Source organism: Hippichthys cyanospilos, chromosome 12 (assembly GCF_059441005.1).
Source record: "Hippichthys cyanospilos isolate Australia breed blue-spotted pipefish chromosome 12, RoL_Hcya_1.0, whole genome shotgun sequence".
In the NCBI taxonomy this organism is placed as follows: Eukaryota; Metazoa; Chordata; class Actinopteri; order Syngnathiformes; family Syngnathidae; genus Hippichthys; species Hippichthys cyanospilos.
Window position 1 is genome coordinate 19,965,063 of NC_142380.1, and position 27,984 is coordinate 19,993,046.

Genomic DNA, 27,984 nt, shown 5'->3' on the forward strand with positions numbered 1-27,984 from the left:
AACTCAAAGTCACAAACTCGGGGTCAGCAAAGACTTTCTTGAGGCCAGTCTCTGAGGCGATTCTTCTGATGGCTGTAAAAGACGTTCAGCCAAATTGACTGTTCTAGCTATTTGGATGTTTTTTGTTCTGGCAGTGGTATTCAATAATAGCAGGAGGGGAGTGTCATCACTCAGGAGTTGACTATGTTTGTGGTGTTCTGTCTTTTTCTTTTGGCGATTTTTGGTCATTGTCTAATTTTGTTTACGTTAAACTGCCACGACTGCACGCAGGGCTTGTACCGTGACGTCATCAAACAGCGTTTGACAGTTTTACCGTGATTGCAGCCACTGGCAGTAAGAGCTGGCTTTTTTTGTGGCAGTGGCATGCTTGCGGCAGATGCCACATGATGCCACACTTGTTGCCAACTGTTGCCACTCTTTCGAGGCATTTCCTTTTTCCCTCTGTGGATGTTGCCACGTGATGCCACACTTGCTGCCACTCTTTTTGAGGGATTTCCTTGTTCCCTCTGTGGCTTCCCCTACATGTTTTTCTTTTTCGTGTTAGACTTGCAATGTATTGTTGTTGGTCTGTATTGTTGCTTTTATTTCACCCATTATTGTGTGGATGTCTCTTTCGTCATTGCTGCCGTTGCATTTTCCTCAATCTTTATTATGAACGTTTCGTTTTTTCATTTATATTGTTTCAGTTTTACAGAATAATTATAACTTCAAAGGATTGAAAACAACAGTTAACATCTGAAAACTACTGCAGCCTTTTTGTCTTTTTGAAGAGCTGTTCGCTATCTGTCAAAGTGTGTTCTGACACACGCACACTGAGGACAGAATAGTAACACTTATTAAAAATAAATAAATAAAAGTTTGTCCTATGTTTAGCATTGTGCCCGTTTGATTTTCTATTTTAGGCTGACGTGTTCCCAAACGAGGATATGACATGAGCTACAATTTGCTGCATTGACATGAATGAAAACACTGGAACAGACTCACATTTAGCGCAGATGATCCGGGGCCGCTCCCAAGTGCCGTCCGCCCGGCAGCGGGCGGTGGGAACGTGGCGCTGGTAGAACCCCTCCGAGCACTGGTAGCGCACCACCGCATGGATGTCGTAGTGGGACCTCCGCCGACCTACCAGCCGGGCGTTTTCCACAGCGGGCGGGGTCCCACATAACACTGCAAACAGGAGCATCCTTCTCTTCAGCTGCTGTGTCTGACTTGTCCACTTGCAAGCTAGCCACGCCATTTGAATACTTTCTTAGTGGGAAGCTAAAAGTGCTGCATGGCCGCAGCAAACTTCATAACGTGCTGAAGGCTTCTAAAAAAAAAAAACACTCTTAGTTGAAGTTTACTCTACAAATTAACATACGCGCATGGCTAAAAGGTAACTATTTTAATGCTAATGGGAAATGGCCAGCAAAACTTGCCTGAAATTGTGGCATCTATAAAGCTGTCACTTTTTTCCTAAATGATTGCCCTCTGGTGACCAAGGGCGGTACACCGGAAAGTCACACAATGTCCATTGTAAGATGAGCATTAGCAGGCACAGTACGAAACCTTTTAAAAAATGACTGTCGTCTTCTTTCAAGAGGGACACTAAAATGATGAAAATAATATAACTTGTGCACCAGGCTCAGAAAACAATTAATCCCCTGGATTTACTCTTGTGACATTCACATGCTGAGCTGTGATTGGTCGTCAGCTGAGCTCAGCGTATATAGAAAGTCTCCTAATTTACTCTCTCTCTCTGAGTACAGTGCAACTTGCCCAATTTGGGGAAATTCTTAGTGAAAATGACTGCATGCCTCCAAACGGGAAAGGCACCACGATGCTTCTTCAAATAAGGATGGGTCGGACTTTGGAGCTTGAGTGAGTCAACCGCACCTGTTCCCTTCTTGCAGACGTAAGGCAGATTGTAGTTGCAGGGCACGTCGTTCCATTTGCCGTCCTCGTGAGCAATGGTCACCACGCAGTCCTCGCCTCCCGCAAAAAAGTTATCTGGCTGACTCTCTCGCCAGTTCTCGTACAGCTGCAAAAGAATGCTCCACTTAGTGGACGGCACCACCGTATTGCATTTTATGTGAGGGATGAGCTCAGCTATTTTCACATAATGTATGGGACCAAGAGAACCTTTCAGACTGCAGCAATAGTAAAGAGCGACCATTGACTGACCAGTTCGTTGGCGTCGGTCCACTGAAAGTCATCTTCTACCGTGCGGTCATTCAGGCCCACCCAGGCATTGTCGTGACCAAGACCTTTCGAGAACCAATGACAACATACGCGCGTTACATGGAATGGAGGACAAATGCAGTATATTGCAGTCTCCCTCTGTGTATTAAAAGCCAGGCAGGGCTGCCAGCCTGTTTCTTGCCCTGTTGCTGGCGCCCCCCCCCCCCCCCCCCCCCCCCCCAAAAAAAAAAGCACTCCGTTGACAATTACGTTTAGGCTGCAGCCCAACAACCTCCACATGCAAGCCCCCCCATGCTTTACATTATTCTATCAAATATTCCATCTATTAACAAACAACCAGATCAAATTTTATTTTGCATGAATGAGTATTACAAAACCCTTTTTTCCTCATCATTCATACATCAGCCGTTAAGCATTGCCAATTCCCATTCATCTGGACGTCCTCCACATAAAAGCTAACGGTCCTCATAGGAAATAAAGCGGTGAGCAAAACGTCACCACTCAATGAAAGGAGCCTGGGCTCACACGCCGCCAGGGTCTGGGACTGACTCACCATTGATAAAGTCCTGCTCGTTGGCAGAGGCGACGCTGCTCAGGTGGGCGCTGTGCTCCCTGCAGTCTTTCTCAGCATCTTCCCACGTGTGCCTGTGGCTGAAGTACCTGGCAAACACATTTTGTCCGAAAGAAAAAGATGCATTGGGCGGCCTTCGTAATTTCTTACCTGTAGCAATGGCCGTGGAATTTCCTCCAGCCATGCTCACAGCCTTCGATGTCTACAAGGAAAGAGAACCAGTTAAAAGTCTTACTGAAATTCCGACATTCCGCTTGGTGGGTTGAAATGACTATTTTTTTAAACACTTTTTACATGAATTGAAACCGCATAGCAGCGGACTATTTTACCCTCTAGAACAGAGGTCCCCATCTACCGGGCTGCACCGAAAATAATGAAGTACAGTGGGCCCCCGTGTTATAAACTTAATCCGTTCAGCGGCTACGCTCATAACTCGAATTGCTCGTATGACGGGCAATCCAAACCTATGTTAATTAGTGAATGTGTGCAACGCATGCAAAAACCTTAGGTAAAAACATCACGACTTTATACACATATTAAAAATTAGTAACATAATCTACTGTACAGTTAAATTAAATAACAAATATACAAAGGAAAAATGACATTTACCTTTGGGGCGACATGACTTGAGCTGGGTGGAGGCGGAGGGGAGCAGAGACCAACCCGCAGAATTTATTGATTTATTTTCTTAAACAAGAACTTTTCTCAAACTAGAACATATCACCGGCAATTTCTTTCTCTTTAATCCATAATAGAAGAAGCCTCTCCATTTTGTTGTCAACCGAGGTCCGTCCCCCGGCAAGGAAAGTCTTGCCCTTAGAAGATTGCCGAGCGGTTACGGCCATACTCACGAGCAAAGTTAACTATGCGTGCGCCTCCTTCGTATTTTTTTATTATCTCCTGCTTGGTTTCTATTGTCATCATTCTCTTACTTCTTCCTTTACCGCCACTTGCAATTTTAGAAGACATGTCTAACAGATAAAGTTTGCAAAGTCTTCACAACATTCCTTCCTTCCGTTTTTCACTAATTTTCTCTCCTTCCTTCCATCCCGACCAGCTGTACCATCAAGCTAGATAAAGGCGTTCGGCCAATAGCATATCGGAATTTCTGTGATTGACGTGACGCCGGTCAATAGCATATCCGCATCTCCGTGAGTGAGACCGGGACTGTGACCTTAATCGACCAATAGCATATCGGCATCTCCATGACTGACTCCGTGACTGACACAGTGACTGTGACATTGTAAGAGCAATAGCGTTCAGCGTAACCGTGACAAGCGTGAACAATTGATTTCGTTAATGCAGCGAAGCGAAAATAATTGTACGAACACATTGACCGGCATGTCGGATTGTTCGTAAGACGAAAGGTTTGTGCGTAAGAGGGGGACAAAATATGGCGCGGTCCACGCTCGTAAGCCGAAAAGTTCATAAAAGAGGGAGTTCATAAACCGGGGGCCCACTGTACTTACGTTTTATGTATTGTCCAAGTCTGAATGCTATTTTATTTTGATAAACCTTTCAGTTTGAAAACTGTCTTGAAACCATTTTATGTATTGTGCTCTTAGATCTATTTTGATCACTTTCACTCACAAATACCAGTAAATTAGTAGAAACAGACATTTTTGGGAAGGGTGACAAGCCCACAACTTTGAAGAAAAAGAAAACTTTTAACAGGCAGTATTAGCATTAGTGAAAAATGAAATCTCGCGGTAAGGACTTTTGAGTGCTACTTTCATAGCCAAACGGGACCCACAAACTGACAGGAATGGATTCTCCACCTTTTTTGTGACCGAACCAGATGAGCCTGCAAATGGCAAAGTGTCTTTGAGACTCCCGACGGGCTCCCATTAGTTTGGCGTTAATGGTGAGTTCATATTTTATGGGCACTTTTTGTTTGCCATTCGCCCCTCCGTTGAGGAAAAAATGGTCAATCGTTGATCTGCCACCCCTATTGACAACAAAATTGTCAATGGACCCCCCCCCACCCCCTTTCCCCCCACACAATAGAAATCTCAAGCGTTGACCAGTCTGTGGTGATAAAAAGGTTGGAGGCCCCTGCTCGAGAACCATTTGTGAAATCCTTGACCATTCTCTCTCGATTTTATGAAAAGATGTAAAAAAAAAAAAAAAAAAAGTGATCAACTGTTAGTGCCAATTGAGTCATTTGGCAAAGTCATGCAAGCGAGAGCTTTTGTTTGCCTTACCCCCAGCGTGCAATTTTGGATCCACACAGGCCGTAAAGGTGTGGCCCATTATTTGTGGGAGGCGCCTGTTGTCTGGCCTTTTATCGCTCACCTTTCTCGCACGCATCTCCTCCGTAGCTGGGCAGGCACAAGCAGAGGAAAGAATCGATCTTGTCGATGCAAGTGCCTCCATTTTGGCACGGCTCCGACTGGCAGTCGTCCACGTCTGCCAGGAGGAAGGAAAAGAAAATGTATCTGTTTGCTTTTTTGAGCCATTCCGCTCAAATCATCTAGCTTCAAGACGAAGACTTGAAGGAAATTCATATTTTTCAAATTCAATCTATCAATAAAATAGTGTGTACATGGAACTGTGTTATTCTAATAAAGATTTAGACATCATAATATCAGTATAAAGCAGATATGGTCTTGGCCCTGGAGAAATAAAGACATGTCGGCACCTCCAAAAGGAACAGATTGTTATTATTATACATGTTGTGTGTGGTCGCAAGGACTTACGAGACTGGTTGGTTATTGATGAGCGGGAATTGAGTAATGGCGGAATAAACGAATCGTTAAGAAGACTACGTGTGCAATTTCCAATCCTTTCAATGGTAGCAAAGGATTTCCAATAATAAAGTACCACCCAAATTCGACGAAACCAGGCCATATGAGTGCTGGAAAAATGAAGTCCGCATTTGGAGACTGGTTACGGAGTTGGATAAGAAGAAGCAAGCGCTCGCGGTGGCTCTGGGGCTCGAAGGAAGAGCCAGAGAAATCGCGTTGGAAATATCCGCAGAAGACCTGAATAAAGATGACGGTATGGAGACATTGCTTACTAAATTGGACACAGTATTCTTACGAAAAGAGAAAGACCGCGCGTATGAAACATACTCTTATTTTGATTCGATATCTAAAGACAGTGCGGTTTCCTTGGCTGACTATATAATCGACTTCGAGCAAAGATACAACCGCATGAAAAAGTACAATATGACTTTGCCTGACACTGTGTTAGCGTTTAAACTCCTCGATACGTCGTGTCTCGAAGAGAAGAGACAGCTTGCACTTACAGCGTGCACGGAATTAACTTTTACGTCGATGAAATCAGCGTTGAAGCGGATTTTTGGAGGAAAAATCCCCGGAGTGGGAAACGGCAGTGAAGTTAAAGATGCAGTTTTTTCACCGATCAAAAGTCTGGAATGACTGATAAATTTAGAAGAAGCCATATTCCAACGCAGAGCGGACAGCGGCAGCCGCAGAGCGGACAGCGGCAGCCGCAACTAGGCACAAATCCACTAGACAAGTATGGTAAGCGGACAAAATGCGCCATTTGTCAAAGCACGTACCACTGGGCAAAAGATTGTCCTCATCGTAGAAATGAAGTCAAATTAACAGAAGACGACAGTGTGGATGAGTGCAACATCACACTGTTTACTAAAGTTATGACGGACTCTGAGGAGCTCATTCACGATTGTGAAATTTGTCAGAAACATCGCAGGACAAAGCCCAAGCCTGCTGTTGGATTACCCTTGGCGTCAGAATACAATGAGAGTGGCAATGGATCTAAACGAGCTCGAGCCTGGTGTTTGGTACCTCCACATCATCGACCACTTTACACGATTCAGCGCTGGAAACATTGTGAGGACCAAGAAACCTTCGGAGATCGTCAACTCTTTCATTCACTCATGGATAAGTATTAATGGTGCTCCCAAACGGATCTTTATGGACAATGGCGGCGAGTTCAACAATGAGGAGATTCAAGACATGGCAGAAAAATTCAACATTGAGACGAAGACCACAGCGGGATACAGCCCCTGGAGCAATGGACTACTAGAAAGACATAATATGACTTTGACTGAGATCCTTTTAAAGGTAAAAAAAGAAAATGTATGAGGTTGGCAAACTGCTTTAGACTGGGCACTTATGGCAAAAAACTCTATGATCAATGTGCATGGATATTGTCCACATCAACTTGTGTTTGGACAAAATCCGAGCCTTCCTTCTGTTCTGGTTGATAAACTACCTGCTCTAGGCAGCATCAATATGGGTAGTCGAGTAGGAGAACATCTATCAGCATTACATGCTGCTAGAAAAGCTTTTATAGAGGTGGAATGCTCAGAAAGAATAAAAAGAGCACTTCGCAAGCAGCTCAGATGTACAGATGAAAATTATGAAACAGGAAACAGAGTGTATTATAAACGAGCTGACAGTTCAGAGTGGAAAGGTCCTGTTGTAGTCATTGGTCAGGACGGAGCAGTAGTGTTCATCAGACATGGTGGAATGCTTGTCAGAGTACACCAATCCAGGCTAAATAAAATAAATGCACAAAATGAAAGTCAGCCTGCTCTGCCCTGTCTTCCCGAAAAGTGCAAAGAAAATGAAAGCAAAGTTCAAGATCAGGTGTCAGAGAGTTCTGATGATGAACATAGTGCTAATGGAGAAGAAGAACATGTTACTGACAACAGACAAACAGCTAGAGGAGAAACTGACAAACAAACTGATGAGACAGTAACCAAAAGTGATGTAACTAGTGCTGTTGCTACTACTGATGTCAAATTGAGAGCAGGGCAAGTAGTCACATTTACCAACAAAAATGATGATACCAACACACTGCTAGAGTTTTAGGCAGAGCAGGAAAAGCCAATGGGCATTACAAAAACGGGTACAATTTACAATATCTTGAACCTAATGGAATTGAGGGACAAAAACAAGCATTAAATATGGCACAAGTTGAAAATCTTCAAACAGAATGTGAAAATGCGGATGCTGATGTACTCGTTGCAAGAGATATCTCTCTTGTTGTTTCTAAACGGCAAGAGATTGAAAACTTGAGGAAAAACGATGTTTTTTAAGAAATAAGTGACAGGGGACAAAGATGTGTTTCTACTAGATGGGTTTGTACACTGAAAGACACTTCCAAGGTAATTGTTCCCAAAGCTCACCTTGTGGCAAGAGGTTTTGAGGAAGTCAATATTCATGAATTGCAAAAAGATTCTCCCACATGTGCGTCAGAGTCACTCAGCCTGCTCTTAGCTGTGATATGTCAAAACAAATGGAAAATTCATTCTATGGATATTAAATCTGCCTTTTTGCAGGGAATGGAACTCTTGAGAGACATCTATATCTGTCCACCACCAGAAGCTGGTGTGTATGGTGTTGTATGGAAGCTAAAGAAATGTGTGTATGGACTTGCGGACGCCTCCCTCTATTGGTACAACAAAGTCAAACACCTCATGCTAAAGACTGGGGATAAAATGTCAAAAGTTGACCCTGCAGTGTTCTATTGGCGGAATGAGCAGTCTGAGGTGACAGGACTACTGGCGTGTCATGTGGATGATTTTTTTTTGGGCAGGCTCAGAGCACTTCATTTCCACTGTTATCCCTGTACTGAAATCTGTATTTCATGTGGGTCGAGAAGAACATGAGAGTTTTTCATATGTGGGCATGGACATTGTAACTGTTGACGGTGTAGTGTAGGTGCATCAACACACCTACATTGACAACCTACAACTAGTTCCTATACTGAAAGCGCGTGCTATACAAAATGATGCTTCATTGAACGAATTGGAGAGAGACCAGCTGAGGTCTAAAATAGGACAAATTTTGTGGGTAGCAAAACAAACAAGACCTTATGTTATGTTTGATGTATGCAGCCTGGCATCAAACATTAAAAATGCTACTGTTCAGTCCATCATTGAAGTCAACAAAATAATCCGCAAACGTAAGTCAGAGAAGGTCACACTTAAATTTCAGTATTTAGGCAACAATGATGACTTGAGTTTGGCTGTATTCAGTGATGCCTCGCTGGGTAATCTTCCAGATGGAGGCACGCAAGGAGGTACATTGATTGCTCTCATAGGAAAAAATGGAAGATTCTCCCCACTGTTTTGGCAGTCTAAAAAAGTCAGGCGTGTGGTAAGGAGCAAACTGGCAGGAGAAACACTTGCCATGTCAGATGGGATTGACAATGCACTGTTCCTGGCTACACTCTATTCTGAGATTACTACTGGAAATCCTGACCTCAAACCTCTTCCTCTCATCTGTGTCACAGACAATCATTCCCTGTTTGATGCTCTTAAATCCACAAAACAAGTCACAGAAAAGAGGCTCAGGTTAGAAATCAGCAGTATTAAAGAGCTTCTACAAACTAACAAAATCAAAGAGGTACGTTGGTCAAATGCAAAGCTAAAACTAGCTGAATCGTTAAGAAAACTACGTGTGCAATTTCCAATCCTTTCACAGATGGCATCCCCCGACACAACATTCCACCAGGAGCAAAAGGCTAGGTGTGGCCTTCAAGAGAAGATATCAGTCAGGGTTTATGGTGCTCAGACTTCCTCCCGCTTCAAAGAATGGCCGGCAGAACAAAGACTTTTGAAGACACCTTCCCCACGCAAACAGACCCCCACGCGCACACACACACACACACACACACACACACACACACACACACACGCACGCACGCACACGAACACACACACACACACACACACACACACACACCTGCATTCCACAGTGGGACTACATGCTCCAAAAGGGTATAAGAACTGAATGTGGAAGGTGAATTGTTGCCATTTTCTGCTCCGACCTGTGGCAGGACTGACCCGAGGCCTCGTGGACTTTCCCACTCGGTCTGGATTAAATCAATTGTTTCACTATGTTGTGGTATGGGCGATCTTTCAACAAAAATGAACACTCTAGGAACTAGGTTAAGGCAAGAAGCTTTTTCTAGATTCCTTCAGACTACAACGATGTTGGAGCACGTCCTATGAAGACTTAAGTCGATGCCAGCATGTTCAATCCCTTTTGTGTTTTTGTCCACGCCATCATCTCACGTATCAAATGGCTCTAATTCGATCCCAAAGGCATATTTATACGTCTTGACAAAATGCAGACATTCCATTCAAGTCTGATTTTAAAGACAAAATTCTGACTTCAATTGTCACTCAGTCAGAATTCTGACTACTACCACAATTTTAATCTCATTGTCTTTAAAGTCAGAATTATCACTGATTTAATGTGAAAATTTAGACTAGAGAAAGTCAGAATTTTGACTTTTTAAATTCTCTCTTTAAAGAGATTTATAGTCCGAATTGTGACTGTAAAGGACTGTGACTTAACAGTAAAATTTGAATATTGTCAGAATTCTGACTTAAAAGTCAGACTTGCCGTCACAAAGCCCTAATTGTCCCTTTGTTGTCTTATCTCTGACTAAAAGTGAGAATCCTACCAAACCGCTTTTTTTCTTTAATGCCCTAATGCTTCTGTAGCGTTTGAAGTGTATCAGAGGGGTCAAAGAATTTCTCTTGATTTTCCCATCCACTTATATCCCAGCAACAACTAGGCAGAGACGTCAAATCTTTTGGTTAGTCCACAGCCAAGGTACGTTGTTGAATGATGTTGAATAGCATTCTTCGGATGACGAGCCGGAGTCTTGAAGGCCTATGTGCGTGGCTCACCGATCTCGCAGTTCTCGCCGGCGTAGCCTTGCTGGCAGTAGCAGCTGTAGCCGGCCGCTCTCTGGGGGAGGCACTTTCCTCCGTGCAGACACGGGTTTGTCACGCATGGCTCCACTGAAACACACAGTTCAACGTGGCAATTTGGGTAATTCTTGACCCAACCATTTTAGAGTGTAAAAAAAAAAAAAAAAAAAAAAAAAAGTTCAAATAATACACTCAACAATCACCCAAATAGGATAAAAAATGCATTGACCCATTTTTTTTGTAGTGTCAAAAATGTTGGTTAAAAATACAAAACCCAGGTAACTCAGATTGGCTCAAAAATGGAATGACACAACTTTTTGGTTATAATAAATAACTTGAAGGTGGGTCAGTCCCCTTTTGAGCCTTTTTTTTGGCAATTTTTTGACCCAACTGTTTTCAGTGTAAAAAAAAAAATTGAGCGTAGAAAATAAAACTGAGAGAGCGAAAACAAATTTGGGCGCAGAAAAAAAATATTGAAAAGAAGATCCTCGCTCAAAATTCCCTTTTGCTCGCTCGCGATAGCCCTCTCTCTCTCAACATCACGCTCTCGCTCGCGATACTCCTAACTCCCTCGCTCAATTCTGCTCACATGTTACGTTTGTGCCACAAAGATAGCCAATCAGAGCTTGTAAAAGCACATTGATTGACAGCTTGGTATCCAATGAGATTACTTGTTCGATTGCTCGTTCCGTGTTTGTTGCTTGTTATTACATCAACAAGCAATCTCATTGGATACCAAGCTGTCAATCAATATGCTTTTAGAAGCTCTGATTGGCTGTTTTTGTGGCACAAACGTAATTAGTGAGAACTGAGCGCACGCAGAGGACGACTCGAGCGAGCGAGAGCTCGATGTGAAGCCAAGGCGATGTCAAGCGAGGGTGGGAGGAGTATTGCGAGCGAGAGTGAGATGTTGAGCAAGAAAGGGCTATCGCGAGCGAGGAAAAATTTTGAGCGAGGAACTTCTTTTCAATATTTTTTTTCTGCGCTCAAAATCTGTTTTCGCTCGCTCTGTTTTATTTTCTACGCTCAATTTTTTTTTGGGCGCACTCGCAATTGTGGCACAAATATAACGCCATACGGCCCCACCATTCACCTGCTAAATGCATGCATGTTTGTGGTCGGTCCATTTCCATATTAATTGAGCAAGTTTCCTGCCCCTGGAGCGCTCATTACAGCAACTTAGGGGCTTTGAAAAGTGCCACCCATTGGGTCTGCTGTGGGAGGCTTTGTTCTGCCTCCTTCAAGTGCTGGCAGGAAATCAAAAGCTGGGCCAGATCCTGACATCTTCAATGGGCATCCATTACTTGCATATTTGTTTTTGATTTTTTTATTTAATGATGAAAAACAAGTAATTTAAATCCAAGCTAAAATGTTTATAACTGGCACATTGATAATGTCAAGCGATGTGATTGTTTTTTTTTCACCCAAGTGGTAGCCATTTTGTCACTTGATGTCAACTGGATATGACATCACAGTTGCGCAGGTAACGACTCATCACAGCTCACGTGTTGTCACATGACATTCAAAAGCTGAGCTGTGATTACAACTGTGAACTGTGACCTACCTCCACAGAAAGCAACAAAATGGCCACAATCACAATGTTATCCTTAAAAACAACTAGTTTACAATAACAAATCATTTGATTTGGGAAAAACCTTTTGTTACCATTTGCTGCTGCACCAAGCAAAAATAAAAACAAGAAGCCTGGACCCTCTACCAATGACCCAGGCAAAAACCAAAAACCACCTTCATGACTAGGCTTGACTACAGCAATCTGGCAGAAGATTTGCTAGCCCCAATCGTCAGTCAAGGTCAGGGAGTGCCCCAAATATCAAGCGAGGAGCCAAACTATGAGCTGAGCCTTGGAGAGATAAACCTTGCGTCTACGGCATTAAAGTGAGTGCTGTTAAACCAATCAATCCATAGTGTGTGTGTGTGTGGAAGGAGCCGGTTGACTGTTCTCTCGTCTGCACAGCATCACACACAAATTACAAGATCAAAGAATCTTCAAATTACTCATCCGCACACTTGTGTTGAGTAATTGTGTTTCGCAATGTGTGAAACTGCATGCCCAACAAAACATGATAACCTTGATGTCCAGCTAAAATCTACAGCTTGGTGGTATGACAACTGGGAAGATGAAGGCTGTGGTGAAAAACAGGTGAATCCTGCGGGATCCTTGTTAAAACCTCACCTATCCCCTGGGGTACTTGAACCCCCATTTGAGAAACCTGTTCCAAATTATGGATCACACACAGATACAAAAGAAAAAGGTAAATGTGAATATATCATCTCCTAGTCAAAGAAGGCGTTCAATGTACATCCAGTGAATTTTCTCTTCCAACAATGTACCCCCTAACCAGAGCAAAGCATTTTCAAGTAGGCAAAAAAAAAAATAAAAATCTAGCTGTGCCATCAGTGTCTGATTGATTACATTTTGCAACTACATCTCTTGTTGTATGTTCAGCTCTGGAAGAAATAACTGAATTGAATAATTGAATCACTAATGAAAAAGTGCATCTGCATAAAACCTCAAGTAAAGATTTTTGTTTGCCTCATCGTCATGGTTCTTGTTGTACCTGTACCTGCACCACAACAAGTCGAGGAAAGCCATCACTCGACCCCGCCTGCTCGTTCATCCACATCTCCAGTGTGTGTGCTTAAGATATCAGCGTCTCTGTGTTTATGGGCCTCCGCCTGCATGCCTCCAGGGTCTTGCGCTCAATCAATCAACCTTCAACTCCCTCTCAGCACGATTTACAACTGCTCTCTCGTCTTAGCTGCATTTAGCAGCTTTGGCTCGCTGGCTGCAGATTTGCAGAGGAGCAAAGTCATCAAGGGAGAAATGTGGGCCATCAACTGCATCCGTCAGCTTTTCAACCGGCGGCTTTCTTAGGAGCTTGCTCATTATCGGACAAATATATGCCAGCCAGGGAGCTCGGTCTTGTTGACGGGAAGGCACTCTCTCCTGTCCTGGTGACAAAACATTGCATTATTTTGAATATATGAGTGACAAGGTCAGGAAGGAAACGTCCATTTTCAGTGCTAATCTCTAGAATGATTGTTAACCTTAAAAGAATTACACCAAGTAAAACTGAAAAAAATATATATATATTCAGGGTTTCCTCCAGAAAATCTGTGAAGCTTGGTGGTCGGGATAGGCCGAGAAAATATTCTTCAACTGGGGGGCATTTGGAATATAAACCATTTTGAATGATAGAGTGTTGACTTGTGAAGCGATATTGAACAGAATGGAATCGTGAAAAATGTGGTGGGCCGCCGGACTTGTAACGCACTGATGATAGCACCTTGTTGCCTCATTGACCTAGTCACATTGTCACATTACAGTAAACACACATCAGGGACAAGTAATGCTCTCCGTGGCTCCATCATCCACCTTTGGGAGTCAACCATGTGAGTCAGCAGCACAACAAGCGGCAGCCACTCCATTATTTGCTCTGCCTCACATCATCAAATCAACCTTGAAAGACTTACAAAACCTTCACCTGGATCAGCGAGCCGCCGATGTCAGTCAACAAGTTTGCCGATTGACACAAAAACGTCTGGGCCAAAATATGACTCGCTCATTTAAAGACAGGCTCAAGCAGAAAACGAACATAACAATCTCCAAAGAAGGGACGCGAAATGAGATCAGTTTTTTTTTAAGTATCTCTCTTTACCAGATAACCTAAAGTTGTATGTTCTCATTTTGATTCCAATTGATTACATTCCCATTTTAAAGACTTACTTTTTCAGAGGTAAATGCCATTGACTGCAATTGGTGCAGTTTTCATGACATCAAACTCCAATGTCAGTTGGCTAAAAGATAATCCAAATCGGGTCAGAAACAACCAACCCAACTTTTTGGGGTACATATTTTACCCCAAAACTGGGGTCATGGGGAAATAACGCTTTGAGTTTATTTTTAATATGACAATTCAATTTAGCTTTAATTAAATTTGCTGGCCAACTAAAATTGGGCTGTTTTGTGGATTTCTCATTTCGACCCAACTTTTGGGGATAAAGTTGTTTTTCTGTTTTTGACTCAATTTTGACCAAATAAAAAAAACATAAAAAAAAAACACAAAGACGCGACCAATCTAACCAATCAAACCAATCTAATTTTGTTTTGGTACGAAACAACCCAATTTGGCCTTTAGTCCAATTCCTCATTTAGCCACAGAGTTGGGTCAAAATGAATAACCCTGCCAAACAAGCCAGAATTGGGGGTTTTGTGGGTTTTGCAATTTTGATTCCAACTTTATGGATAAACTATTAATGTGGCAAGTTTGTTTTTGTTTGGAATATTTCTGACCTAAAAGGAGATACATAAACTACATAAACCACAAATTGGGGTACTTTATGGGTTATTCTTTCAGACTCGACAGAAACGAGCAATGAGAAAAACAACCCATGTTTTTTGGTTGTTTTGTGGGTTATTTTTGACTTGTTTTGGGTTATTTCTGACCCAGTGTGGGTGCACAAATGAATGAGATGAAGTCAAAATTGGGTTGGTTTGTGGGTTATTCTTTTTGACTCTGAAATGAGTAACCTACAAAACACCCCATGTGTTTTGTTTGTTTGGTGGTTTAATGCCATTACTAAACATTTTAGGTTACACGAATACACAAATAACCCAAAATCCTATGTCAGTCTCTAAAGTGTTTCTAGAGTTCATAACGGTATGGCAAGCTGGAACTAGATCATTATGATTAAACTCAAGTGTCACGGTCTTAAATAAAAAATGTCAAATATAAAAATTGTACCTGTTCATTAAACTGACTACTTAAAAAATACATACTATGTGGAGAATGCTAACTTAGTGACGTCAAAAAGCCCTTTTAAAAGAAGCAGCAGTGTGACAATGTTTTTGTTGTCGACGGAGATCATACAAAGAAGCGATAATGAAAGCAGGACATCAGGACTCACCAGCTGGGACAAGGGTGACGGCGCTCACATTGAACCCGCCGCTCTCCTCGTCCACGATGCTTGCTAACGGGGAACCCGAGCCTACAGTCTGGGTCCATGCAGGCTCCTCCTCTTCTGGAGGGGGATCCAGAGAGATGTTGAGAACCGCCATGCTCTCGACAGGAACCCAGTCTGGCAGCGTCACAAGGACGGCCGAGTTGTTCCTCTTGCCCGAGAGCGCAAATGCACCTCTGGATTCAGCAGTCTGAGCTAGAGATGGTGCCGCTGAAGAGGGCCGACTTGGAGACGAAGACAGGGTTGGAGCTGAGCTCATCGCGGGTACGGAGGTTGAACCAGAAGAAGATGTTGCAGCTACGGACATTGAACTAAAAGAAGAAGATGTTTCGGATACAGAGGTTGAAGCCGAAGAAGACGATGTTGCGGATAGGGAGGTTGAACCAGAAGAAGAAGATGTTTCAGAAACGGAGGTTGAACCAGAAGAAGATATTGCGGATACACAGGTTGAACCAGAAAAAGATGTTGCGGGTACGGAGGTTGAATCAGAAGAAGAAGATGTTTCAGATACGGAGGTTGAACCAGGAGAAGTAGATGTTTCAGATACGGAGGTTGAACCAGGAGAAGATGTTGTGGGTATGGACGTTGAACCAGAAGATGATGTTGTGAAAACGGAGGTTGAAGCAGAAGATATTGGGGATACGGAGGTTGAACCAGAAGAAGCTGACTCCAAGTCCACTTGTGTTTGGTTTGAAACACCAGGGAGCCTTTTGGACGTGGCTTGCTGATCAACTAGAGATGTGGACATGCTGGTGGCAGTGGTGGTTGTCTGGCCTTTCTTGTGACCTCTTTCTCTAGACCTGGACCTCTCTCTGGGTTTAGCAGTCCCAACCAGCCGGCGCGAGACTTGAATCTGCCCTTTGGCCTCGGCAGCGCTAATCTGGCCGCTTCCTTCGTCTTCGCCTCTTCCCTTGTCTTCTCTGCCTTGATCCTCCCCTCTGTTCTTCTTGCCCCTGCCTCTTGCTCCTCTGGAAGTGGCTCGAGGCGCTGCCATCACCTTCTCCTTCATGGGAAGGGAGTTGCTTGTGGTCCTAGCACTTGCACCAAGCCACGTTACCCTGCTTGCTGAAGTTGTTGGAGTGAGTGGTCGAGAGGTGGCGGATACACGCCTCTGCTGAGTATCCTCAATGATGCTCGCCGGAGTCAAGGAATGACTGGAGGCGGGAGAAGACCACGCGGATGATTCTTGATTGGCTTGCCACGAATCATCCTTTGAGGTGCTGCCAGACAGGAATACTCCCCAAGAAAAGGAACCTGCAGGAGTGTCAATCAAGCCACATACAGTAAAACTAATCAAGTTCATTTGAGTTTTGGTGCCAACTTTTCTTTTCTTTTAAGAAGTTTTTTCAAGATGCCAAGTTTTTATAGCTACTATGGGCAGTCATGTTGGTCACAGGTCCATATTTTGTTTTTTACTTGGCCTGACCAAGAAGTCAAGGTGACCACAGTCCCGTAGGCTTACAAATGATCTCACAACCATTTATTATCTCATTCAATCCCATAGACATATTTTTTGTTGTTGTTGTTTGTATTGTTTTTCAGAGTCTGGATATTCCATCGCAGGCTTATACCATTTTTGTTTTCGACAGTCCGACTAAACGTGATTGCTAATAAATCAAATAAGTACTACAGTCATCAATTACTTTGCATGCATGTTCAGTCTGTTAAAGATAGGATGTTGCTATTGGCAGACAATTACAAAAATATTTAATAACAGTAAAAAGTGATAAACTTCGATGTACCATATTTTTGCAGAAATACAGTATCTCATTTTATTACCTGTGGCTTATAGTCCAGTACGGCTTATCCGTGACAAACATCTTTTTTTTGTTGCTCATATTTTGCTGCTGTGGCTTATATACAGGTGCGGCTTATAGTCCAAAAAATACGGTACTTCAGTACATAAAGTAATTCGCTAATTTAGTATCCAACCCAATCGACTTTATGTATATAGCACAGTTTTAACAAACACAAGGGTTCCACAGTGCTGTACAGGAAAAATAAAACACAATAAATACGTAACACAATAAAAACACAATAAAACAGTAAAATCAAGTGAAATAAATAAAAAATAAAATAAGATAAAAAAAAATCATAGTCAACTCTGCAAGGTATCGAAAGCCATGAAGAAAAGGTGGGTTTTAAGAAGAGTTTTAAAAACAGATAAAAAGAGGCCTGTCTAACATGCAGCGGCAGTTCATTCCACAGTTTTGGATCTGCGACGGCGAATGCTCGATTGCCTCTGAGCTCAAGTCTAGTTTTAGGCACTCTCATGAGCAGCTGGTCAGCTGACCTGAGAGATTAGCTCGGGGTATACGGGTGCTGTAGCTCAGATAGGTAAGGTGGGGCAAGGCCATTCAAGGCTTCAATCCTAAAATGGACTGGCAGCCAGTGGAGTGAAGCTAAAATCGGTGAAATATGCTCATATTTACTTGCGCCAGTTAAAACCCGCGCAGCAGCATTTTTAACCAGTTGCAGACGACTAATGGAGGACCCACTAACCCCCAGATAAAGTGCATTACCGAAACAGATATGGCCAATTTCGATCTTTAAGAACCACAATCCAGCCTGTTTTCAATGTAGCTCCTCAACCAACACACCTGACTCAAATCAACGTCATTATCAGGATTCTGCAAAGCATGCTGATGAGCTAATCATTTGAATGAAAACAGGCTGGATTGTGGCTCTTGACAACCGAACTTAGCCACCCCGATCTAAAGTAATAGAGTCCTTTTGTACCTAATTTCTTACTGAATTAATTAAAAAAAAACATCAGCAATTGAAACTTATCAATAAGACTTATCAATAAAACCTAGAATAAGTAATGATAATTTAAAATTATTTGTCCACGAAGTTTTAGAAAGTCCACAAAGACCAGGCAAGCTAATGTAATATAAGTGTCACGTCTGGGCATGGTGAGTTGGAAGGAGGAAGGAAGGGGACCCGAAAAATGCAGGAAAACTGAGATATATGTGGCTCAAAAAAGGACGTTTTAACAAGGAAATGAGGCAGGACCGAACCGGGAGCAAAACTGGACAAAGTATCACCCAACAGATGGGCCAAATCAAACTAACGAGAACGCAGACAATAAAGGCAGGCACGATTGGAACAGAAAAATGAACAAAACCCCACAAACTCATAACAAACAAACCCAACCAGACTGCCAATTGAGTATGAATGACATAAAATGACAAAAAAACATATTAACTCACCCAAAAAGGCTGTCCCCCTAAGTTATTTCAGTACAAAATCCATTCTTCTTTTTTCCTCGGAAAGACTTTCATGACTTGCTTGTAGAGTTTGTCTTTGCGTTTCATTTCCAATAATACATTATTTCGTACTGACATGGACACCAATGCTGACAGTCACGTTGATCCAATTTCTGTTTTGCTCTTCTTCAGCCATTGAGGGTTAAAAAAAAAAGTGTCTGCGGATCTGGCTTTGATGTACATTAATGCTAACGTTAGCTGGTTGAGCAACATGTTTTTCTTTATTCAATTACTTCTACCGTTAAACATGGTGGATCAATATACTGTAGCACCACCTTCCTGCAGTGAGCATCCTCTTTATGTCACTTTCTACGTGAGGTTTCTTGAAGGCGTATTTATGGGTCGATTGGCTATTGCAGCTGTCTAACAAAAATATGGGCCCGTACATAATATGTCATTACACACTGCACAGAAGCCTTCGACTGTTCAAGCGAATGCCCAGCGCCTCCGGGCTCAGGCAGACATTTACTGTAGTCTGCCATGAAGTCTGCCTGACGACATGCGTTAGGTGAATTCTAATTGGGTAAAAACTCTACACTAAAACTGCAGCACTTCGGAGGAGTGCAACCATATGGATATAACATGACACGAAAAGAAAAGAATATGGGGAATAATTTTATATATAAAAATATATATATATATATATATTTGGTAAAAATAAATTTAAAATGAAATTGACTTTTATTATAGTTATTGTAATTATTATAGTTTAATATAGTTATCATAATGTCACATTTTTTATATACATATATATATATACATGTATAAAGTCTCTTATTTGTGGGGTTTTCTTCATGTTTCTGTTCCACTTGCGTCTGCCTTTACTGTCTGCGTTCTTGTTAGTTTGATTTGATTTGGTAATACTTTGTCCAGTTTTGCTCTCAGATCGGTCCTGCCTTAGTTACTTGTTAAAACTTCCTTTTTTCAGCCATATATTTCTCAGGTTTCACGTATTTTTGGGTCCACTCTCCTCCTCCTACCAACTCACCATGCCCAGACGTGACATTTATATTAAATTGCCATTTGTAATCCAGCGCACAATTTTGTTAAAAAATTTCCTGTTCTTCGTGTACTCCATAAAACTTCGTGGACAAATAATTTGAAATTATTATTATTTATTGATAAGTCTTATTGATAACTTTCAATTGATGATGTGGGTTTCATATGTTTAAATGCTCTGGAAAAATAGTCCGCGTAGCCCAATTATGTGTACAGATACGCATGAGGGCTCCAATCACTGAAGGCCTAAGTGTGAAACGCACGGACCACCATTGATGCCGCCGTATGACAGGCAATCCAAACCTATGTTAATTACCTAATGCGTGTAAAACCCCAGGTAAAAACATCACAATTGTACATACATATTAAAAATCAGTATCCAAATAGTATCGTAAGTGCTACTTATATATAATATACATGTATACAATTCAATGACATAAGAAAAAATAAAAAAAATAACGATAGGCTAAAAAATATATATAAAGGATTTATTTACCTTCAAATTGACGTAACAGCTTGTTATGGCCATATTCCCTAGTGAGGGTAAGGGGTAGGGGGCCTAGCCTAGTCTATCTTATCTTTCTTGGTATTTCTTGATTATCTCCACAGCTTCATTTCCATACTGATCATCTTCCCACTTCTCTCTTTAATATCACTAGCAATCTTGAGACCCATGGTTAACCAATTCAAGTTTGAATTAAGCACTAAAATGCACAATAAATACGTTATTTTAAGCTCTCAAGACAAGATCCAGTCTTTAGCATGCAGACATTTTGACCATGACACCGACCAATAGCAGACCAGCATTGTAGTGACATAAGCGATGACTCGTGTATAGACCTATGAGCTCGGACACATCCATGGCGGTCACGCACACACTCCGACTGCCATCTTGGACAGGTCGCAAGACCAAAGAAATGGTGTAAAGAGGATACAAAAAAACGTTGCGGGTTTCGTCGAAAGTTGAATTAACTGTACTTTATGTATGTACAGTGTATATATATATATATATATATATATATATATATATATCCAGAATTGAACATCTCAGAAAGCACTTAATAGGTAATGGCTTTGCTTGCTTGCTCTGCTTGCTCGCAATGTGTTCAGCCAGACGGAACTCGGCCGACATTATGCAAACAAGGAAGACAACGAGACAAGTTTTTTATGACCTGCCAGCGTTTTGGTGAAGAGTTGTTATTCGCGCACATCATGTTTAAAATAGCTATTAATGGTTGTCCCTAATAACCATCCGGAGAAATGGCAGCGCAGTGTGTCAAGAACGATGAGTTAACAGCACCAGCAGAGAAGATCATGAGCAAAACAAGTCTGGATTTTTTTTTTTTTTTTGCATACATACATGAACGCACTTTGCTGTATTACATTATCCTGATCTATAAGAACAATATTAAAATGATTTTAGCCCTGGAGCTTTTTTGATATGATTGGTCACACTCATAGGGCCTTCATGTTTGTTGTATAAACTAAAGTTGAAGCCCAGACTCCGTCCTGAATTATTAATGACCAGTTTTGTGCAACATATATTTTAATTTGGAACACGTGCAGTATGCTATCACTAAAGCTGATGTGCTTTGAAAACATATTGGGCATACACACAAAACTAATGATCAAAGTACCCACCAGGTGACGTGGTAGAGACCAAATTCCCTTCGTCCTGCTTCTTCTTTTTGCCCCTTGTCATCTTTACATCTTCGTCCATTGCAGTGGTTTCCTCGCTGGCGCCAATGGCGCCGACTAGGTAGTTCCAAGGTTTCCAAAAAGATTGGACAATCCCTGAGATGACCTGCAGCCATTTCAAATCCACACATGAACTGAAATTTAAATGCAAACGTAAATTCAAGTTTGAACCCGCTGAAAGCTGGCATTTTTGTTTGTGTCCACTGTAGTAGGCATTTGCTTTTGGTCTCACCGAAGAGACCCTACTAAGTCTGAGCGTGCTCAGTAGAGGACGTCTTGGACGTGCCGATCATGTTTAGTGTTTGGGCGGACTGCAGTTATGTTTGCTGCTTTGCTGAGCCCAAATGGACACATTGGTGGACACACATGAATAGGTTGACTCTCATGGAGGTTTCAAGGCACATGTATCACCAAACTGCATTTCTGTCATGAAACTTTAGGAATTAATTGCTCAGACAATGTAAATGATCCTAAAAAAGCCACCCAAAATAAAGAAATAAATAGATGGATAGACAACCTTCTTCTCCGCGAGCGTTGGAAGGGCAGGAGGCTGGAGAAATTCGGGTGAGCCTGGCTCAAAAGGTTTTCCCCAGTCGATGCTTTGACCCAGAAATACGGGAAGCGTGATGTATGAATCTGATGACTCCAACGCTGTGAAGACGGTTTTCCCTTAGAACATTCTGCTTGGCCAGCTACATGTCGTTAAGCCGACTTACAAGCATTGACCCGAAGAACGGACTCCTCCTCCTCGAGGTCCACCAGCCTGGTCCAGTTGGATGCAAAACGCTCACTGTCACCTGTGGTGGCAAAAGTCATAGCACCCTGTACTTGTCTGTGTTTTGGGGGGGAAGGGCGTACCTCATCCATTAATTTAGTATCTCAGTCGTTGCTTTAGTGCCTCAAGAAGTGCTGTAATTCCACAAATGTAAGAGTCACTTTTTTCATTTTTTAATAAAACCAACAGTGTTGGGAGTAATGCATTACAGACTTAATGTAATTACTGTAATGCATTACTTTTGACCAAAACGCGGTAATGTAATATATTACTCACAAAAAATAGTAATATTGTACTTGTTACAAATGAGAGTAAAGTAATGCATTACAGTGCATTTTTAGCCTGAAAGTTGAGTTTTTCTCTGGCCAAATTCACGAGATCAGATTTACTTGCTGATCTACTATAGCTGAGATGAAACGACAGGTTGAATATGGACAATATGTACACAAGATGGATATACGACCATTACTTTCAGTTCGTCAGAGATAAAGACAAGAAAAATATAATTGTTAGGTGCATTTTGAGAGAGACACCTAAAAAGTTTTCCACTTCGCGAAATAGGACCAGTAATTTGACAAACCGGGGCCATAGTAACGTGAAGTTAGCAATAAGAAAACACGTGGAGGATTGTGCTCTCTCGCTGAGGGATGACACTCCCACATCAAGAGGTTAGAAGATTCATTAGGAGATATGCTGCTGCTTTGCACAGTGGATTCACCAGCATTTGGAAATCTTGTCAGCAAGATCCCTGCTGAAACTAGCAACAATGGCAAGGTAAACTAAAGCTAATTTTCACAGCACAATTGTTATTAATAATAGTCTATAAATAGTTCTGGTCAATGTGTATCAAGATGAAGCATACAAAACTCATGTTAGCCAGTGCGTTAAACACGTTGACAATGACGTAGGCTAGCTGCTAACGTTAGCCTCACTGAAACCATGTATTTTTTTAAATATATGTCTCTAACCTAGCCAACTGATCTTGAATTTGAATATTAACATTGAAATTGTGAAATGCACTGTTTTTGCCTACAGCATAAACAATGCATCACTGTGCTGTGAAGCAAAGTTAAAAAGGGATTAAAATTCCCCCCAACAGTTATAGTATCTTGTCTTTAAAGGTTTACAATACAATACAGATGAAATGATTTGTGCTGGTTTTAGGCTTAAGCCCACCTTTCACTGGATGTGTAATGAGCGTGATGAGTTACATTTAGAATGGCAAATCCATATTTCCAGTTATGATAGTGAGAGAAATATAAGTTAATGCAATAGTAGTGTAATGCATTATATTTCAAATACAGTATAATTGTAATGTAACTAATTACTTTGAAATGACAGTAATAAATAATGTATTACAGTTTTTAAAAACTTGCCCAACACTGAAAAGCAAGAGGATCATGTCAAAGTTCTCACGTCTCCAGCTGATTCAATTAAGAGCGGCAACTGGAGCGGTGTACACCGGTTAGAAAAAACAGAAAGGCATTCCATTTGAATTGTTTATTAAATGTGGTCTTTTGGCATGTACACTGTTGTGTTTTCTTAAAGAAGGAAAGAAAAATAGATACATTAATTAATAGATAAATAAAAGGCCACCCTTTAAATATGACGCCAGCAGATGTCATGATTAAACATCGTTGTCACCTGTGCCGCCAAGACACCAACCCGGTGTGATTCAACTGGTACCACATTTCTTTCTTTCCTTGTAATCTGGACCTTATTCGCCTATTTCGGTTATATTGATTTGCGTCGGGTTTCGGACTGTGAAACAACTTAACTTTAGCGTTCACGTTCGTGTTACATTTATTCGGTACGCACAAGGATTCCGTAGTGACAACACTTATTCGGTACGCGCAAGGACGCCGTAGCGACATGTAAAAATACCTTGATAGTTTAGTTTGATTTGATGTGTGCCGCGCACGTTGATCGCTTCTTTTGTTTAGTTTTCACTGATTTATCCTTAGTTTTGCCCGGCTGTCAAATTGCTTCCAGGGGCGGCATGCATTCTGGGAAATGTAAATGTTTATGTGACGCTTCACAAACTTCTTTTTGAATTGTCAACAGACCGATATATAAAGTAGAACGTATCATTTTTATTGTTTGTCTTATACATGTATGTTGTATTTCTCTATATATTATATATTTAGTAATATATATTTTATACAAATGATAAATGTTTGGTTTGCAATTGTTTGAAAATGATAGCATGTTTGACAGTATGTTTGAATTGTTTAGGTTATTACCTACTCCTACTCCTGCTGCAGTTTCACCTGCCTCTTTCATCCTTTCATGCATCAAAATAAAGAAAAACAAAGGAAACATTGAAGAGTTGAGTAATTCCAAGCACACCGTGGTCAACCCTTTCCGTGGGGAAAACGGAACATACACACAATCATAAACTTGGTGAAACACAGATTCTGCCCAACTTCAAGTATTTGTTGTAAAAAGAACTGTGTCACAAGGAAAAGGGAAAACAACTGTTTCAAGCACATTCCGTTACATTGGGAGGCGTTCACTGACTGCTCACGATGTGGGAAATCTGCAACACACTTCTTTATGCGCAACAAATAATATATAACTTGCGGATATGAACACAAGAAATATGAAGTTAGATGGGATTTATTCTGTTTTGCTCTAGTTTTGACATTGTTGCCAAAGTATTGGCGAGTCTTATATGCGGTAGCGTAGAAAATATCAGAATTTGACCCTAAAATGAAAGGCATGTCATATACAAAGGGTGCATCCTATATTTGAGAAATTACAGTAATCAATTAACTTTAGCGCCTAAAGTAAGTAATTTTTGTGGCACCTGTAGTCAATTACATAGCACCTAAAAGTAATAGATTATGTTAGCAGCTATAGTATGCAACTACTTTGGTGCTTGAAGAAGATGAGGTAACGTGGGCAAACGGTCAAACCTTTGCCAGTAACGAGAGATGGGGTTTCAGTTGAGGCTCCAGATGCAGTACCATCGTCTGTCAGGTAGCGCCAGGGCTTCCACAGGGACGTGTAGATCTGAGAGAGGGTGTTGCTCTTCTCTACTTTACCTATAAAAAGAATGTATAGAAATAATGACAGCTGACTGGGATATTTTCAGGCAGAATGGAGGTGAAAATCTTCCATTGCTTTGTCACAGTAGCATAGATGCATTGGGGCTCAGGATGAACCGTTGCCATAGCTACAACGTTGACCATGGTATCTTCTGATGTTGCTCTTGTGGACCCAATTCCGGGCTTCATCTTTGTTCTAGTCATGTTTCTTCATCATGAGATAGTTGCAAATCATTTCTTTGTGGCGGGCACTAGGACCATGTCTCTCACCCAGTAGGCATGTTGCTATGAACCTTTGATGCTTTGGACCTGTTGGCTTTGTCTGCTGTTTTTGGACTTTGTTGTATGAGTTTTGTGATGGCATGCGAAGAGTAAAGATCTCCACTAGCACAGCAACATGTGGTTTCTTCGTCTCGCCACATTGGTGACCCTGACGTGATCTGAACACGCAATCATCAGCACCCCGCCAAGCCACTAGCACAGCAACATTGGTGACCCCAGACGTTAAAATGGATGACCCCGGACGGGTCATCTTGCCACATTAGTTACCCCAGACGTTAGAAAGTTTCTTCAGGCTGGGAGATGTAGTTTCGTCACATGGGTGACCCCGAACGTCAGAATGTTTCAGCGAGGAATCACCGCAGACGTCCCACATTGTGACATCCCTCCACCAGCCTACTTCACGTCAGGTAATGCAACAGGCTGGTACAAGGTCAACGAGTCAGCACCCCGCCAAGGGTCCTCTCGCCAGGCGCCCAATCCCTCGGCGCCCCGGAGATCAAGCCAGCCAGCAACAGGCTGGTAACAGGCACTGGTGAGAACGGCTGGTGCAGTCCAGCTTCGGAGTCCCGGGCCGTCGACCGGGATTTTCCAGCCGGGCGGCCTCATCTACTACCGATGTCCGTCCAGCCTCAGCAGTAGGCCTCAAGCCAGCATCATCCAGCTGCCCCTCCGATTCGCCATGTCCGCTGGTATGATCCTGGTATACATCAGAGCGGGTCAGCTGGTATTAGTGCTGCAGCAGGTTCTGGCCCAGGCACAGACTGGGACTCAAGCGCGACTGGCCATCCCTTGGAAGCCCACTGTGCCTGCCAGCATGCAGGTCAGCACTGCCGCTCCGCCTCCTGTGCAACCTCAGAACATCTCTTTGGCAACGCCACCTCATGGTTTTCACGCTGAGTGTCTCACCCTTACTCCTGTCGCACCTGGGCCCCTGGTGTCACATACACTGCCCAGGACCGGACTGTGTACTCAGGGTGTCGGACTGGTGAATAACCCTGTGGGGTTTTCCCTTATGCCTTTGTGGGTGTTCGGGGGGGAGCTGTTGGGTGGGCACTAGGACCATGTCTCTCACCCAGTCGGCATGTTGCTATGGACCTGTTGGCTATGTCTTTGCTGTTTTTGCTATGGACCTGTTGGCTATGTCTTTGCTGTTTTTGGACTTTGTTGTATCAGTATTGTGATGGCATGCGAAGAGTAAAGATCTCCACTAGCACAGCAATGTGTGGCTTCTTTGCCTCGTCACACATTCCTAATTTTGTTGGGAATTTCACATTGTGACCAGTTGATCCAAGTTGATCCAAGTATTTCTTTAGCCATAATGTTATATGCTCCCCCACTAGTTTTTACAATATAGCGTTTGTGGAATATGAATGAAGTGAGCAGCAAAACACACCCATTTTTATCCATCTCTGGGGGGTGGTAAATTTTTGACACTTGCTGTCCACTGACTGACATTAGGGTTTCTCACCTAATGGCCAATCATGACTCACCTGTGTCTGATTTTGGTTATGAGAGTTTTACAAGTCGAACTGTGATTGGTTGGAGCCGTGATGTCATTTCCAGTGGCAAACATTTTTTTAGACTGGCACAATTCCATTAGTTTGTAACCAATTAAAATGATTAGTTTCATTGGTGCTGTGAGGTTTAATTTGTTCCATGACCATTCTCATAAACAATGGAATTGTAAGTCATTGAAAGGAATGTAAAAGCACAGCCGTACTTTTCACGGGATGGCAGAAAAAGCATATGATGGTAGCATTAAGAAAAGCAACCAGTTAGTGGTGCAAATAATGTAAAACTGGTCACCTTGGTAGCAGTATGCGCCATAAAGCGCTGCGCTGTTGTCACCGGTCGCGTTGGGTGCGAGCTCCCTGACTCCGGGCCCGTCGCCTTTGCAGTCCACACGGGGGGGGTAGCGGATGCTGCCATCTGAGAGCCAGCCAGGGGTGCAGCCGTCTAAGCCGGCCCTCCTGGCGAGATGGAACTCGCCCGCGTTGGCCAGCCGGCCTCCCAGTGACACGCAGTAGTCTGATGCCGAAGATAGCGATAACCCGCCAGGGGCCGAGACGTGAAAGACCTGGCCTGCGGGCACAGTCACTCGCTCGTTTTATGCCTGCCTTTAAACGCTTGCGCGCAGTAAGGGAGGGAAGGAAAAACACAAGTTGTCCCAATTGAGGCACAAGTAATCGCCTATTTTTAGTGGCACCTTCAACAGCGAGCACTAGCAGGCAGATGACAATGACACCACTTCCTCACATTGATTTGGGAGATTGTTATCCCTCTACTAGTGCAACTCTGCATGTGGGATTTTTATAGCTTTTCTACACCTAGTTCATTTATCGCGTTTTAATGCCGTGACAGGAAAAGTACATTTTTCGTTTCAAATTAAGAGTAAATTAGTTGGAACGGGAAGCAACTGATGGCTAAAGTGTTCAAGTGACTCCTTTGAAAAAATGCTTTTTGTCTTTAGCGAGGCAATTTGAGACAGAAAGAAATAAATAGAAATAAATAAA

At 42.4% G+C, this 27,984-nt stretch overlaps 1 protein-coding gene across 4 annotated transcripts in view; it reads right to left on the bottom strand.

Annotated features, from left to right (window-relative positions):
- The window catches only part of LOC148415255 (neurocan core protein-like), an 85,639-nt gene that overhangs the window by 8,676 nt on the left and 48,979 nt on the right, over window positions 1–27,984 (bottom strand). For 3 of the 4 annotated variants that reach the window (XM_088430405.1, XM_088430406.1, XM_088430407.1), the window contains exons 7-19: window positions 27,278–27,553; window positions 25,058–25,186; window positions 22,081–22,161; window positions 21,882–22,015; window positions 21,308–21,470; window positions 15,345–16,652; window positions 10,392–10,505; window positions 5,048–5,161; window positions 2,903–2,954; window positions 2,735–2,841; window positions 2,164–2,246; window positions 1,876–2,020; window positions 985–1,167 (exon numbers count right to left, since the gene is read on the bottom strand). In XM_088430405.1, the coding sequence (XP_088286531.1) occupies window positions 985–1,167; window positions 1,876–2,020; window positions 2,164–2,246; window positions 2,735–2,841; window positions 2,903–2,954; window positions 5,048–5,161; window positions 10,392–10,505; window positions 15,345–16,652; window positions 21,308–21,470; window positions 21,882–22,015; window positions 22,081–22,161; window positions 25,058–25,186; window positions 27,278–27,553 (2,889 nt within the window). The remainder of the gene's footprint in view (window positions 1–984; window positions 1,168–1,875; window positions 2,021–2,163; window positions 2,247–2,734; window positions 2,842–2,902; window positions 2,955–5,047; window positions 5,162–10,391; window positions 10,506–15,344; window positions 16,653–21,307; window positions 21,471–21,881; window positions 22,016–22,080; window positions 22,162–25,057; window positions 25,187–27,277; window positions 27,554–27,984) is intronic. The other variant, XM_088430408.1, reaches the window with a different exon arrangement.